Raw genomic sequence first — 15243 nt, 5'->3', positions numbered from 1 at the left:
TTAGGCTAATCAGAAAAGCAAAAGAAGGCGGTGTTTAATAAATAAATAAAAATATAAAACAATATATGGATATACTTATATAAATCTAAATAAAACATATACATACATATCATATACATATATATATATATATATAAAGATATAATAAACAGAAGTCAAGTAAGAGCTAGGGGCTATCAGACAATATGTGCTCACGTAAGCGAGCTTTAAAAGTATATTTAGAGGTAGCTTTTCTAATATATTCGGGTAGTTTATTCCATAATCGGATGGTTTGAGCGGAGAAGGAATTAGAGAGGAAACCGGAAGAGTGAGTAGGGACAGAGAGAAGGTAAGAATCCTTAGAACGTAGTTGACGATTATGATTATTACTAAGAAATTTGAATTTACCTTTCAAATACTCGGGAGAGAGAGGATCAAAGAGAATAGAGAAAAGAGATGAAAGTAATCGGAAGTCTCTACGTTGTCGAATTGTGAACCATTTCAGTTTATCACGATACAGAGAGATATGGTCGAACTTACGAAGACAGAAGATGAAGCGCAAAGAGTTGTTTAAGAGACGATCAAGTTTATCCAGTTGATTTTCGTTGAGATCGCAATAACATACGTCTGCATAATCAATTATGGGAAAGACCAAGGCGTGCACAAGTAAAATCTTAGTCTTGATGGAAAGGAAATTTCGAAGTCGATACAGACACCTTAACGTGGCTGTAACTGAGCGACTAATATAAGAAATAAGATAAGTATAATAATCATTGATTTGTAATATAATTAGGAGGAAAAAAGAAAACGGCATTATTAAACGTTGCCTCTTAGACAATGACAAGCATTAATGTCTGAAAATTTTCAGCTCAGTACGTAATAGTTTCAAAGTATTAATTTGCCTTATAGTCTATTAACTAAACTGCCCGAATTAAGACTTTTTTTTCGGGCAACGGAAATTGTACTCTTAACGGACACCATGATTATACAGAATTTTTACCCTATAAAAGTCTTGCGACATCGGTTAAGCCACGGGATCGCTACTGTACAAATCCTGGCTACCGTACTCCTGGAAGACTTAACATAACGTGATATTTGAAATTCTTCATCATAGAAATAAATTATATGATAATTGATAATTTTATGGTTTGTTTTGATTTTCAATTAAAAATCTAGTTAAATTTTATACATGGCAAGAAATCATTATTTTTATGACATTACATCCATGCTTATTTTATTTATGACTTACTGAATAAATATAACTTTATTAGATACAAGGCCTTAGTATTTAATTAACGCAAGATAAATTGGATTAAAATGGTAAATAACACGTGTCATAGTTTTTTAATTAAATAAACTATTGTGAAGTAATTAAAAAAGTATTATAAAATATTGCCTAGTCTAGGAAAATAATCATGGGTACTCTTCTTGGTCCTATAGGATGTATCAACTACGTTATTATAGCAGTGTAATCCAATGTAACTAGGTAACCAACATAACTGGTAAAGTCATCAATTATTCTGCTAGCAAACATGAATACTCAGTGTTTTTTTTATTATTTAATTTACAACATCCACAGGCTCGCGTTTTATATTTTATAATAAACATCAGTAGATCTTCGCTGGAAAAATATGCAGCAGTATATAATACTCTGTGTTACTGGGTTCCTATTAAAGGCAAGTGAGCCAGTATAATATTAATTAAACTAACAAAGAATCTAACATCTTCATTTTCATGGTTGATGGCGAAGAAGGTGTGGTTTTATATTTATTTGCAGAGTTAATATATGTAGACAGAAGTGTCCACTGACTATCGAATCTATTTGATCGTCTATCTTTTTTAATTATCAAAGAAAAGATATAGGGCGACACTAGTGGCAAAACATTTAAATTTCCTGATTGATTCATATATGATTCCACATTTCATTTTATTAACAGATCATGTTATTGTTTTAGAAATATTTTATCGTTCTCTTCTTCGTCACTCCGTCACTCTGTCAATACGGTCTGAGACCAGATGTTACCTTTGGCGAGCGAAATGACAGATTTGACGTTGCGAACCTCCTTCGACATCAGAAGAACTCCTACAAAGATATCATGCTTGATGCTCAATCTGAAGAAGAATATAGAAGACGAGGGATAAATAAACATAAAGACATTGAAGCTCATCAAAGACATGTAAATAAAGGAAAACATGACCCAGATACTCCTAAATCCAAGTCCTGGGTAGATCTTCTTAACACGAGAAAGGGAAGGAAAAGTATAAGAAAGAAGATCGTAAAGAACATTGAAGACCACGTAAATCAACTGGCGAATACAATTATAACGAAAATGAGATCGATGAGAAGATATGACGATGATTTCGCTTATCATGACAACATGAACAGCGGAGGTGGAGATGTGGACGATTATAATGCTAATCTAAAGAATTTTGATGATAGCTTTAAGGATTTAAGGGACCATAATGATGAGCATGGCGTATCTGCTAGAAGACTGCAGCATATAGTTGATGAATTGCATGGGTCGAAACAAGGTCGTCGTATGATATCTGATCCAGAGCAGGAAATACTGTTACACTATGCCTTCCCCTTAGATGTGAAAATTGAAGGTTTTTTGCAGAGACCTTAAGATATAAAACACTGTAAAAATAAATTATATCCTCGACTATCAGAAAGACTTGACTTCTTGACTTTATGAGACGTTGTAGTAAAATCATAATAATAATTTTAAAGCTTTTCACAATCGTTTATTTTTAACACGTTTTTGAGTTTTCCTTTATTTATTTTAATAAAGAATGTCAATTGACTCAACTTCAGTCCATCCCAAGGAAGCCAAATTGCGACAAAAGTGAAAAATGCTTCTAAATAACAGTTAGGACAGTACAGCTTCTGCGAATGAACCGACAACTCCCGTTTTGTGGCTTGTCAAATGAGGAAAATGGCATTATAAAACTTATTTGAGTAATTCTTTTGGATTTAATAAATTACCAAAACACCTTTTTTCAAACAAATGTAGCTAAAAATGTTGTTATCTCTTACTGTATTGCTTCCTTACGGGACTTACATATTACCTCTAACCGGTACCAAATTTTATCAAAGATAGATTAAACACATAGCTATATGGCGATTGCTTTATTACTAACTTAACGAACGCTACACACCAATTGTTATCGTGTTTTTACACATGACATAGTAAATAATCAGTGAGCAATCTCTTTACAACCTTTCCTCATGAAAGTCCTCTTTAGTACGGTTTTTAGATTCCTAATCGTGAAAATTAATAATTTTCCAATATGATTAATAATTTATAATTCAAAAGAATAAATAGTAAACACTTGTTTTAATGCAAAGAAATAAGCAAATACTAAAACGCCAGTTTTCGGTAACATCTTAATTATTAATCAGTGACAAAAAACAAAATTATGATCTATCTCCGTACCAGTTCCTTGATTTCAATTGTAATGCAATTTAGCCAAACTATTCCTACATATTTGCAGCTGTTATCCAGTTCGCATCACGGACTGAAGGGATATAGAGGTCTTAGATCAAATTATTTAAGACACTTAGATGGCCTAAAGCTACTTCTGTCGATGCCAGTATCTATAGGCCAAGACGACTAAGATATTAGTATAACTATTGAGTTCTTGGTTTTGTTTAGTTAATAATTATACTGTATATTGAATATTACTATGTCTAGACCTTCGGAATAAACCCTACACTAACGTAAACTTTCGGCATACTGTCAAATATTAGATAGAACATAGATAATTCTACTATATTTTACTGATCGTTATATTCCTAATAAATACTTCCTAATAAGTCCAAAAAATTAGGTACCTACTGATATAATAACTAAGTTAATTTCACTAGCGTCACAATCATAAAAAATGATTACGCATGATTGTTAAAAATTTAATACTTTTTTTCAATTATACGGTTAATTTAACATCATTCGATTATGATGCAACATTTGAATTTGATTTCAGTTCTTAATAATAACGATGGCATATTACTTTTGATACTTCCAAACGAAAACCATGTCTCGATATTTATTAACGATTCTAATAATATGTAGCATTTTCGGCATAAGTGTATCTCAAAGCTTAAATACTTTTCTAGACATAGAAAAAATATTACATAGTATTCATGCGCAAGATGCACTAGAAAACAAGGACTTGGAGGTCGGTAAATTACATCATAATAGACCAAGTCATCACAGACATGGACACAAAACAAATAATCCCAATCTTATGAACATACAGACAATGAATCTATATGTAAAGCCCCGTGCGCAGAGATACAACCTGGACAATATTTTAAGAACGGAGACTGACAAAATATGTAAAGCAACTGGTAGGTGTGGATGCACTGGGACTAGATGTGGTGACAAGAACACAGAAGATGAAGTAGCAAATGAAGTTGATCAATTTGTCAATGAGCTTAATGAGCAATTAGGGAGAAAGGAATTTAAAACGAACGAAAGAGACAACGATGATTCTTATGATCTAGAATTAGACAAAAGATTACGTTGCGATGGAGACAGGTGCGGTTACGAAAGGATCAGTGTTGATTACGATAGTAGACCAGATAATAATGATATCGACATTGTAATATTTAATAATCACAGACCAAGTAAGGAGGAAAGCGAATTTGTAGATCTTACAAGGAATAGTTTACTCCTCGATTTAGATGATGCGCCTAAAAAACAAGAATCTTATATTTTACAATTAAAACAAAATGCAAAAGCAACTGATCTTCAATCGTCGGAAAGCGATCCTACTCCAGATGAATTTGTAAGTCACTACCAAACTGTTAAAAATGACGTGATCGAACAACTCAGGCATTACATACAAAACAATGCACCGATTCCATTGAAACATCTACATGAAAAACAGAAACAACTACTTAGAAATTTAAAAATGAAATATAAGAAAGGTCGAGTGACTGAAGATAAACTGACATCTGAAATAGTTCGGATTGTTTTCGGAGACCAAAGCGAAACAAGAATTTACCCCCACATTGAAAACAATGACAATATTTATATTCCCAGGTGGCATTATAACAGCCTCTTACAGTTTAGGAGAGACTTAAAGAGGAGTCAAAAGAGAATTTTACCATTAACTACTCAGCAAAGAGGTAGATTGTTAAACAAACAAACAAAAACTATTCCAAAACTGGCATGGCGTAAAAGTCTAAATGAAAAAATTAAAAGATTTGGGGTACCTTTCAATCTAGAAGTTCATGGCTTAGGTCAAATAAATTCTTAATTATTGATTATTAAAAATACATGCAATCATAATAAATGTGTTGCTCATTGTCATAAAATCATCCTCATGAGTAATAATATATCATTATTTATAACTAAGTTTAGGTTCCAATAGCCATACAGAAGCGCCCTAATGGAAATAAGCCCCGAAAAGCACTTTGGATCGCGGTTCTCTGCGATTCTTCATCCAATCTAGTCCCGTTATCCTGACAATCATTCCTAAAAAAAAATTCCAGCGAAATGTCGAATAGCAACTTCAGTATAAATTAAAACGACTATTAATATATTTTTATTCAACTAAATTACATACTCATGTTAATTAAATACAATTAAATTTACATTTCCTTTCTTAATAATGTTAAATAAGTAACTGAACATCGATAGGAAATATTAATTATTAAGAGAGGAAGTTTACTTATATGAATATAAAAGCTGAAAGATTTTTTTAAATTTTATATAATTTTCATAATATTTTGATAATATTGATTACGATTAATACTATAATAATTCAAATCAACAATATACTGTAAAGTATCGTATTATAGAATTTATAGATGGATTATATAAGAAGCGGTCGTAGATAATACATATATGGAAGCAGTTTTCGAACGATTAATCCAAAAGTCAGCTGTCGCCTGTCGTATAAAATGTTAACAATTCCTATTGACTTAGCTTTTGAGTATAAATATTAAACATGTAATTTGCAATTTAGCAATCACAGTTTATATTTACAAATCATATAATATACAGTACAGTTACTCTTCAAATAATATAAAATGGCAATGGCTAACGATACCCCTGAAAGCGATTTTTCAATCGAATGCTTCCAAAACTATTCAGCTCCGGAGGTTTTCGTTCAAGGTTTGGCTGGAATGGTCGATCAAACTGATGTTGAAATGATAATACGTGCGCAAAAAACGATGTATGTATTGTATTCAATAAATATATTTCCACGTAAGGCACTTGATACTTATTCAATTATTATATATTACAGGCTACAACGATTTGAGAAAACAACTGAAATGCTAACAAACTGCAATCAATTGTCGGCCAGCCGCCTTCGAGCTGCTTCAGTAGAGTTCAAGAAACACACTCAACTACTTCTAGACATGAAGAAGGATTTGGAATTTATATTTAAAAAGATAAGAGCTATCAAAACTAAGCTAAGGTAGTTTTATTATTTACTATTACTTAAAATACCAATGAACATAATATTAGTTAAAATTTAATACACTAAGTTCCAGTACATAGTGAGCACATATATAGCAATATAAATCTGCAAATGTAATATTAATTTGCTGAGAATGAGATTAGTCATAATTATAAATCAAATAAAGTATATGCCAGTGTTGCTTGAATGTTGACCTGAATTTTTAATTCCCTTGAGTTGCCTCAGATTGAAATATTTTCATATATAGGATTGATTGTAATGGATGTCAACACTTTATAAGGAATATACCTGCCAAATTTCAAGATAGGTGTTGGGTTTCTAAGATTTCTTGATTAATTTATGATTGGTATTTTGCTTTTAGATATAAAAATAATAATACTGTTATCAGTATGTATCCTATATCAAAGTGAAAGCAACTCTGTGACAAACCATTAAAGTAAATTTGATGGAATTTAGACAAAAGCTACTTTTTTTGTATATAACTTCATAACTGTCTTCTTATATACCAACAACCATGGAGATGACATCTATTATTAAAAATATTTATTTAACAGTAGAATATATAAAAATCATGCTCTATTTCAAAATACTTATTTATGTAACATAAATTGTTTTTCAAATTTCCAGCACACAGTATCCTGATGCCTACAAAGTTGCAATGGCAGCCGCAGTAGAACATAAAAAACCAATAGAAGAAGAGGAAGATTTCAAGGCGGAAACTAAAATCGAATCCAAAATGGTTGCAACGGTTTCAACGGAAACATTAAAACCAGCAAGTGTAGACGAGAAGAAATCTAAGAAAAAATCATCTAAACCAGATATAGATATCAACTGCAATGAGGGAGAAGGTTCTAGAACAACGAGAAAGGTCAAAAGTAGTAGTTCTTCTGAAACGGAGAGTGCCAGTTCAGGGGACGAGGAGAGCACAGATACTGGTTGAAATATTTAATAATTAATTGAAAACTTTGAGTTTCAGATTATTATATTGTAAGTTTGCTTGGAATATATCAGATAATTGAGAGTGTAAACACTCAATAAGATTCCATTAACATTAAAAAGTAATAGATATGGAAGTTTTGACTGACATTCGTATAATTTACTTAGTAGACTTTTTACTTGCTTGTCAGGATAGGTTACACCACTCATTATATATTCTACCACCAAACAGTAATACTTAGAGCACCAGTGTAATTACAGGTCCATGGGACATAGTATCTTAGTTCCAAAATAGATATAGGAATTCGTTAAGCTTTCTTACAGCGCTAAGATCTATGGACAGTTTTTACCACTTAATGTAAGGGCTCATTTGCTCATCTAATACCTCTCATTAAAAATCAACTTTGTGATATTTTCAAATTATATCTGTAAATATAATTTATTTATAATTCAATTTTAGTTTATAGACAAACAAAAAAAGAGAATAATAGAGTTCTACATTGTTTTAATTTAAATCAGTATTCTTTTAAATTTAATAGAATGTAATAAATTAATTATTAAATTGACCTGTTTTATTTGTTATTACATTTATTTATATATTTATTATCTAGTGCAATATAACAAAATCAATTTGAATTAAAATGTTATAGCAGTGATAAAATAAGTAATAATCAAAGGAATAGACATTTATTTTTAAAAAACACTTTAAAATTTTAAATTGTTTTTTTTTTTAAACTAACCAATAGAAATATCTATGGTCACTTACACTTGAATAGCTAAACGAATGTCCTGGGCTGTATGGATAAAATCTTTCGTTTTAACACATATAAATTTTATTTTTTTTTTAATTTGTGTTGAAATAATACAAACACCTCGGTATAATTCTTATTTATTGTACATACTTAATAATAAAATAGATCACAAGGTTGAAGACACTGAAGTTCTAAAAGGTAAGGACTTAAATTCGATTTAAGTGGTTTTTATTAACTGAAAAAAGTAGGATTACTAGCACTTAAAATTATTTCACATATTTTTTAATTTTCTATTCATGAAAAATCTTAAGAGTTTTCTTTAAGAAAATCTTATTTTAAGGTTTTTATACCAACACTAGTGAGCATTTTATAATGTAGCAACTACAATTATTTCATATGCACGCTGACATTTTACCGCCATTTTAATGTACTAATCCTCGTTTATATTTATTTTGCAGTGTCGATTAATTTCCATTGAATTTTATTAATATAACATTTCTGTAACCTCGTAAATATTATACATTTAAATAACTTGGTACTTAAAATGCGAAAAATCTTTAACTTTTAAAATCTTTAATTAACTTTTAACTATTTATCTGATATTATAATCGACTAGTGACTTAACGATTTTATAAGTAACAAAATCCATTATGTACCTAACAAAATTATCAAAAAAATAAATCAATTTCCCGCCCTTATTTGACAGGCGCGACTTAGGGCATAGTAGACACATTCTAAATATAAGATTAATAGCTATATAATAATAATACAAAAGTAAAAACAGTAATGGAATATGCTTACAATAACGAAGTACATAAAATAATAAAACTAAATACGTATAATCCGCGCACTACAAGAATACGATAGAATTTGTCGAAGTATAAGGCTGAAAAAAAAATCTAGAATAATATAAGACCTACAATAAAGTCAATGAGGGTCATTATTACCGTTTATATACATTTATATAGGTATGTTTATTAAAATGTCTAGTCACTAAAATATTCATATTACCATAAATATCTAAAACTTTAGCAAATCGTGAGCTAGAATCCACACTAACAATTAATAAATAATTTTGCATTCCACTACTGGGCGGACTGCGCTTGTCAGTTACGTTGCATTTTAACCACGCGCGGATATAAAATTAAATACGTAAAAATAAAATTTTGTCATGGCAATTATCACAATTAAAAATAAATGCACATTCTTTGCTTCGGAATTTTCACAGTTAAAGAAACAAAATATATATAAATAAAGCAAAAACTAAAATAGTCAAAGATAAAACTTATTTAGATGCAACAACAACAATAATAAACATATATTTTTATAATTTATTGATTTGTGCACTAGTAATAACTATAATCTCAATATTCATTAGAAATGGGCCTTTTACGGGATTGAAATGGGAATGTTGAAAAAGAGTTGCTACTGAGTTTCTTGCCGGTTCTTCTCGGTAGAATCTACTTTCCGAACCGATAGTAGCTTCATTTAATTGTTAAATGACGATTCAAAAGTGCTTGTAACCACTTGAATAAAGTTTATTTTGATGTTGATAATAACAGCAACAGTACCATCGAAAACTTGTTTTAATCTAAAGAGAGAATTAAGAAATAATCACAAATATTAGACATGAAACCAATACCCGATCACCATGAACCATGACTTTCCAGTAACCAGCTGGATAGACCAAATTTCAATCTATTTCTAAAGCAATTATAATTTACTTGTAGTAATAAAATTTTGCAATTAAAAATATTTTAGCTGCAAATACAAAATACAATTTGTAACTGTAGAATTATATTAAAAAAATGAAAAAATAGAATTTTCATTTGATAGAAGTAGAACAAAGTTAATAAATAATAATTTTAAGTAATGGCCACAATACAGATTAAGGCTCATTCTATTTAAAGCAAGTAGCAAGTATTTAATTAATACTAAAAAGTAGCATGTGGTAAGTTTCTTTAAATAAGTAAAATACTCTGCATTAAACTTTATTGAGCACTCAAACTTGTTTCCTTAAATGAGACCAGCTTAAAACAACAAGTATTGATTTCACCTCTATTATAATTCCATATTTTTATTTGATGTTAATTGTATTCTAAATAACAAATTAAAATTAAAACTAGTAACAAAAAATGTTGTTCCAAAGGATTACATTTTACATAACATTCACCCAAATCTCAAACAAGACCAAAACAATGGCCTCACCATAATGATCATATAGCATACTTTTCAGTGTGTTTCCTCGCATTATCTAAAAATTTCTCTATATCATGTTTGTACTCTATAGCCAAGTCCATCATAAGAGGATCATCGGGGTTCGGATTAGCGAGGAGGCTTTGGACAGAAATGATAAGTGTTTCTATTGTTATTGTCGGCAACCATGATCCCTTTGGTGGCATCTTCAACATGTTCATGCATATTCTACCACCTGAAAAATATGTAATACTGAATTATTAACTTATTATTATTATAAGTCAAAAAATTAAATAGACATAGCTTATGTCTTCCCTTGCAATTTAAGAAAGCTCAGGGCAAGTTTTATTAAGTCTGATTTAGTGACTTTAGAGCAACAGAGAGACAGGGTAAGTTTTGTACTTTTAATATTATATAATATATGTAGTTATTGCTTTGGTATATGTTGAATTATATTGTATGATAATGTATAGCCAAGATATTCTTTGAAACACACTAAATAAAATTATAAAAAAAATTATGTCAAATTATAAAGCAGTTTTTAAAAATCACAGTCATATATGACAATTTTCATATTAATTTATACAGCAGTTTTTATAACTTCACAAAGTCATAAATATAAAATACATAAATTAAATATTAATGTAGGTTTAGAGTTTGGCAAAATCGATAAAATTGGAAATATGTTTTTTATAGATTAATAGAATTTAAGTAGTAGTAGTAGCAGTAGTAACATGTAAGATTGATATAGGAATGAGGGTTTATCAAATTAGCAGTAAAAAAAATCAGTTGATCAAATGATGAAAAAAAATCTTTTTATAATTTAATAAGCACTTAGGCTTTAAAACTTTCACTTTGGATGGTAAGATAATAATTCCTGATGCACCAAGCACCTATTACCTACTCTTTAAGGCTTAAACCATGATAATTAATTGTTCGTCATAATTAAATAGAATTTCATTATAACATAATTGAATAGTTACTTATCAGATAAGTAATGTTAACAAGTATATTAATTTTCTTATGAGCTAACACTTGAGGATAGCAATAATTCTAATTTTAAAATTATTAAAATGTGTTAAAAAAATATGCAGAAATCGGTACCTTTGTCAATATTAGGGTGATATACAGGCGTAATAAACTTCACTTGTGGCGGTTCGAAGGGATATTTCTCGGGAACGTTGATAATAAGGTCGAACACACCACTTTCATACGGAGATCCTCTCGGTCCTAACATTTTCACATGCAAAACATTCAATGATTCATCTTTATCTGGATTGCAAGTTATTCCCCAGGGAGGCGTTGCTTCCAAATTCTTTATTTCACGCATTAGACGCGCATTCCGCATATTTGCCATGGCTGAACTTTTTCGCTATTAATTTACATGGAGTATTTGACATTTATTTTTATCAATATTAAATAAATTAATTGTAACATATAACATATAACGTGAATAAATATCGTACCGCTATTCCTTATTATAATTTGACTTTGACGTCAAATAAAACATTTGTATAGTAACTGATAAAAACTTTTAAAGTCCTCAATACATTTAGAAAGTCTTTAAAATATAATAAAGCTGTTATTAACATTAAAAATTTATATATTACAATCAAAATACTGTATTTGATTAATTTTGTTTTATATTATTATATTATAGAATTATTTAAATAGTAATGAGAATTATTATAGCACTACAAAATAAGACAAGATGTTAAACGTAATTCTGAAATGTCAAATAGTGATACTAGCGCCATTTTCATGCAATTCGGAAAGTTGGTGAACTATAAGTAGACAAGTTCGAATATTTACAAGGTGCAGGCGGTAGTGTAGTGTGTTGAATCGTATAAAAAATTATAAAATAGTATATGGAAAGGTCATTTCATGAAATAATTGTTCTCGTACATTCTATGGTTATTCTAGATAAATATTAATTATTATTGTTATAATAGTGCACGAATAGTCGCTGCTTTATTTAGTACAAGTAAAACAGTATAAATTTTCAACCTACAGCATCAGCACATATACTGGTAAGTAAATTTATTACTAGTTTACTGTTTACGATAAATAAATATAGATTTATTTATTAAATAAGCGTATTAAAAGTAATTAATAGCTAGTCTGAAATGTTTAAAGGTCTGAAAATCGATATACACACGTTGGATTGATAGATCAAGTTTCTATCTATTTAAGGAAATAAATTAAATATGAAGATGTCTTTTAAAGTATTTCAATATAAATTAGTAAGTGTAACGATAGATTTCTCATTTATAAGATTCTTCATTTTGTTTCAATAAGCCGGCATTCGACGTAGTTTCTAGGAACTACCATTTCTTAAACATGTAACTCACATGTGTGTTACATCTTTCGTTCTCTAATAAACGAAAATGTAAAAAAATATTTAGCTTAACAGTAATTTTAGTTCTGTGTATACTGGACTTTGATTATACATTTTTTGCATTGAAAATTATTTAAAAAAAAAAACACTATTTTTTTTTATACTTATACATTATAATATCCACTTAATATTGTTTTTTATTTTTTATCTTTTTTTGTGAATATATTAACTACAAAATAATCTGAACTGGTTGCCAGTAACAGGCAAGTTAATATATTATATTACTTTTCAGTCTTGATCAAAGTGGAAAAGGGGACTTAGAATTATAAAATACCAATAGACTTCATTAAAGACATTTTTGATTAGTTAGATTTAAGCTTAAACGATTGATTTATGCATTGTCCATTGAAAAAGGACAGAATTACTTATATGAGAATGTGAATTAATAGTGTTAGAAACATTGCTTCAATATATTTTTAAAACACAGTTCATTCAAAATTTGATTTAAAATTTTCTTTAAACATTATAGACAAGTGAGATGTAAAATCATAATCATTGGGAAAGTGTCAATGATGTGTTAACATACTGCTTATTCTGACAATATCTGTGTAGGTTACAATTAAATAGTAGATTTCTGTCATCGTTCACTTGCCTGCCTTTAAGATAAATTAAAAAGTAATAACAAAAGATAAAGTCTAGTGATGTATATTATATGAATGAAAACATCCATTCAATAAGCTTACAGTCTTATAAACATATCTAAGAGAGTGTTTTATAAATAGTCTTAAGTTTATTACATGAACTTAAATGATATTGTATTACTACAAGTGTCGTCCAGATTGAAATGAAACTATAACAAATGTAGATGTTATTGATTGATGATTATTACAAAACTTCACAGATATTCATTATTTTAAAACTGAATGTAAGCAATGTTATTCTAATACCATAAAGCTACTTGAAAAGAGCGATATATTCCTCCGTTGCTAAAACAACTATTAGAATAAGATGTGTAGCAATTGTTTCCAAATTCAATTTAAAAGAAAAAAAGTTAAGCCTGACATACCAAAGAGTTTTTATATATCTGATTGTCTTATAGTAATTTATCCTAATTGGATTCTCGAACATGATTTGTCTGTTCTTGATTACTATATAATTATCCTTGTTTATAATAACGCTATGCTTTATTACATATAGTAACAACATATTAGATATCTAATAAACATATGTTATTTCCTATTTCATTAGTTATTTCTAGTCACTTCGTAAATTGCTTACCTATATTATATTTGCTGTAAAATTATGAATAGTTTCTCGGATAATTGTAGGCTTTACTTATTTATTTATTTTATTTATTTAACAGTTTATTAAAATTTGCCAGATACAGTACAGATACAAATATATAAGTCACAGGAAAGCAAAATTTAAAAGGTATGCTTATCCCTATAAGAGATTTCTTCCAGCATACCCAGAAGAGTGAAAATAGACAGAACAGTGAAAGGTAGACAGGCAAGAGTTTACAATTACAAAATAAAACTAAAACAAATACTAAACTAAAAATGAGAAATATATATATATAATACATTAAAGTTTACATATGTAAATGCTTATAATATACATACATATAAATACATATACACTACTTAATATGCCAAAATTAGGAGACTGATAAGAAATGCTCTTACTTGGTGATCTTTGTGCTTATCATCTGGGTAGGTATCACCAATTCATCACAAATTCTACCTCCATACAGCAATCATCTCCATGTGATATGTGATACTCGTTTTCGCTTGTGGCTTCACTTCCGTTTTAGGGAGTTGGTTAGCCTATGTCCTTTTTTCGAGTTCAAGTTTGCTTCATACTAAACTTTATCAAATTCGGTTCAGCGGTTTGGTTGTGAAAGAGCAACAGACAGACATTCACATTTATAATATTAAGATATATAGATTATTATGTTCCGGTTTGAAGGATGCAGGGTGTTCATTGAAAGAAACAAATTTTACCACTTTATAATAATAGTTTACATAGAAGTGTTTATTTTTAGATACAGCGGATGGTACCTGATCAGATAGATCGGGAAGACCCACAGATTAGCGTGACTCAAGTTTTATAACATAATTGACAGATATCTTATCTGATAAGATAAAAACAGGTGATCTTACTGTCTCAACTGATACGAGCTTGAAATGAGATCAGTAGATAAAATGACGTTTTTGATGACCGGGTTTTTTTGGGTATATTTTCCAAATTATAGAGTTAAGTAAGGTAGAAGTGAAGGCTCCACTCCCACTTTCCATCACGTGGGGCGAAGCGCGTAAGGCGTTTTTCCAGCGAGAAAAAAAAAACGGTAGATGTGAAGGCTAGTTACGAATCTAAAGTGAATAGAAATATCTAGTCGTTTTCTATTTATACGATTAAGCGTAACATTCAAGGTTTCCTCACGATACGTACAAGGGTAAAGTAACATACAAGATATCACCACTGATATTATGAATGCAAAAGTAACTTTGTCTTTTGCTCCCGCACGCTAAAACCGATTTAGATATTTGATATCGGGATAGTTTTGAGTCCCAGGAAAGATGTAGTCTTCTTATTTAATTTTACCTC

The 15243-nt window shown here is 29.5% G+C and overlaps 5 protein-coding genes across 5 annotated transcripts in view; 4 read left to right on the top strand and 1 right to left on the bottom strand.

Moving 5' to 3' along the window:
* Positions 1-1195: 1195 nt before the first annotated feature.
* LOC124540309 lies at positions 1196-2625 on the top strand. Its single transcript, XM_047117791.1, has 2 exons — positions 1196-1299; positions 1935-2625. Exons 1-2 carry the CDS (start codon positions 1297-1299, stop codon positions 2604-2606), a joined length of 675 nt encoding a protein of 224 aa, XP_046973747.1. The 5' UTR covers positions 1196-1296; the 3' UTR covers positions 2607-2625.
* Positions 2626-4002: 1377 nt separating this feature from the next.
* On the top strand, positions 4003-5344 carry LOC124540200. The gene has a single exon (XM_047117660.1). The coding sequence runs from the start codon at positions 4015-4017 to the stop codon at positions 5242-5244; it is 1230 nt and encodes a 409-aa protein (XP_046973616.1). The 5' UTR covers positions 4003-4014; the 3' UTR covers positions 5245-5344.
* Positions 5345-5871: 527 nt separating this feature from the next.
* LOC124540041 (kxDL motif-containing protein CG10681) lies at positions 5872-7849 on the top strand. Its single transcript, XM_047117441.1, has 3 exons — positions 5872-6165; positions 6238-6411; positions 7042-7849. Exons 1-3 carry the CDS (start codon positions 6020-6022, stop codon positions 7352-7354), a joined length of 633 nt encoding a protein of 210 aa, XP_046973397.1. The 5' UTR covers positions 5872-6019; the 3' UTR covers positions 7355-7849.
* A 2227-nt stretch (positions 7850-10076) lies between these two features.
* Positions 10077-11780, bottom strand: LOC124540051 (ubiquitin-conjugating enzyme E2 T-like). The gene is made up of 2 exons (XM_047117456.1): positions 11403-11780; positions 10077-10533 (listed from the first exon to the last, which is right to left on the bottom strand). The coding sequence occupies exons 1-2, from the start codon at positions 11653-11655 to the stop codon at positions 10319-10321; spliced, it is 468 nt and encodes a 155-aa protein (XP_046973412.1). The 5' UTR covers positions 11656-11780; the 3' UTR covers positions 10077-10318.
* Positions 11781-12085: 305 nt separating this feature from the next.
* LOC124539972 (oxidative stress-induced growth inhibitor 1-like) overlaps positions 12086-15243 on the top strand; it is a 57714-nt gene continuing 54556 nt past the window's right edge. The window contains exon 1 of the mRNA XM_047117348.1: positions 12086-12328. The gene's annotated coding sequence lies outside the window, so the exon portion shown is untranslated. The remainder of the gene's footprint in view (positions 12329-15243) is intronic.

Source organism: Vanessa cardui, chromosome 24 (assembly GCF_905220365.1).
Source record: "Vanessa cardui chromosome 24, ilVanCard2.1, whole genome shotgun sequence".
In the NCBI taxonomy this organism is placed as follows: Eukaryota; Metazoa; Arthropoda; class Insecta; order Lepidoptera; family Nymphalidae; genus Vanessa; species Vanessa cardui.
Note: the sequence above shows the minus strand (reverse complement) of the source record. Positions and strands in the feature narration are given on the sequence as shown.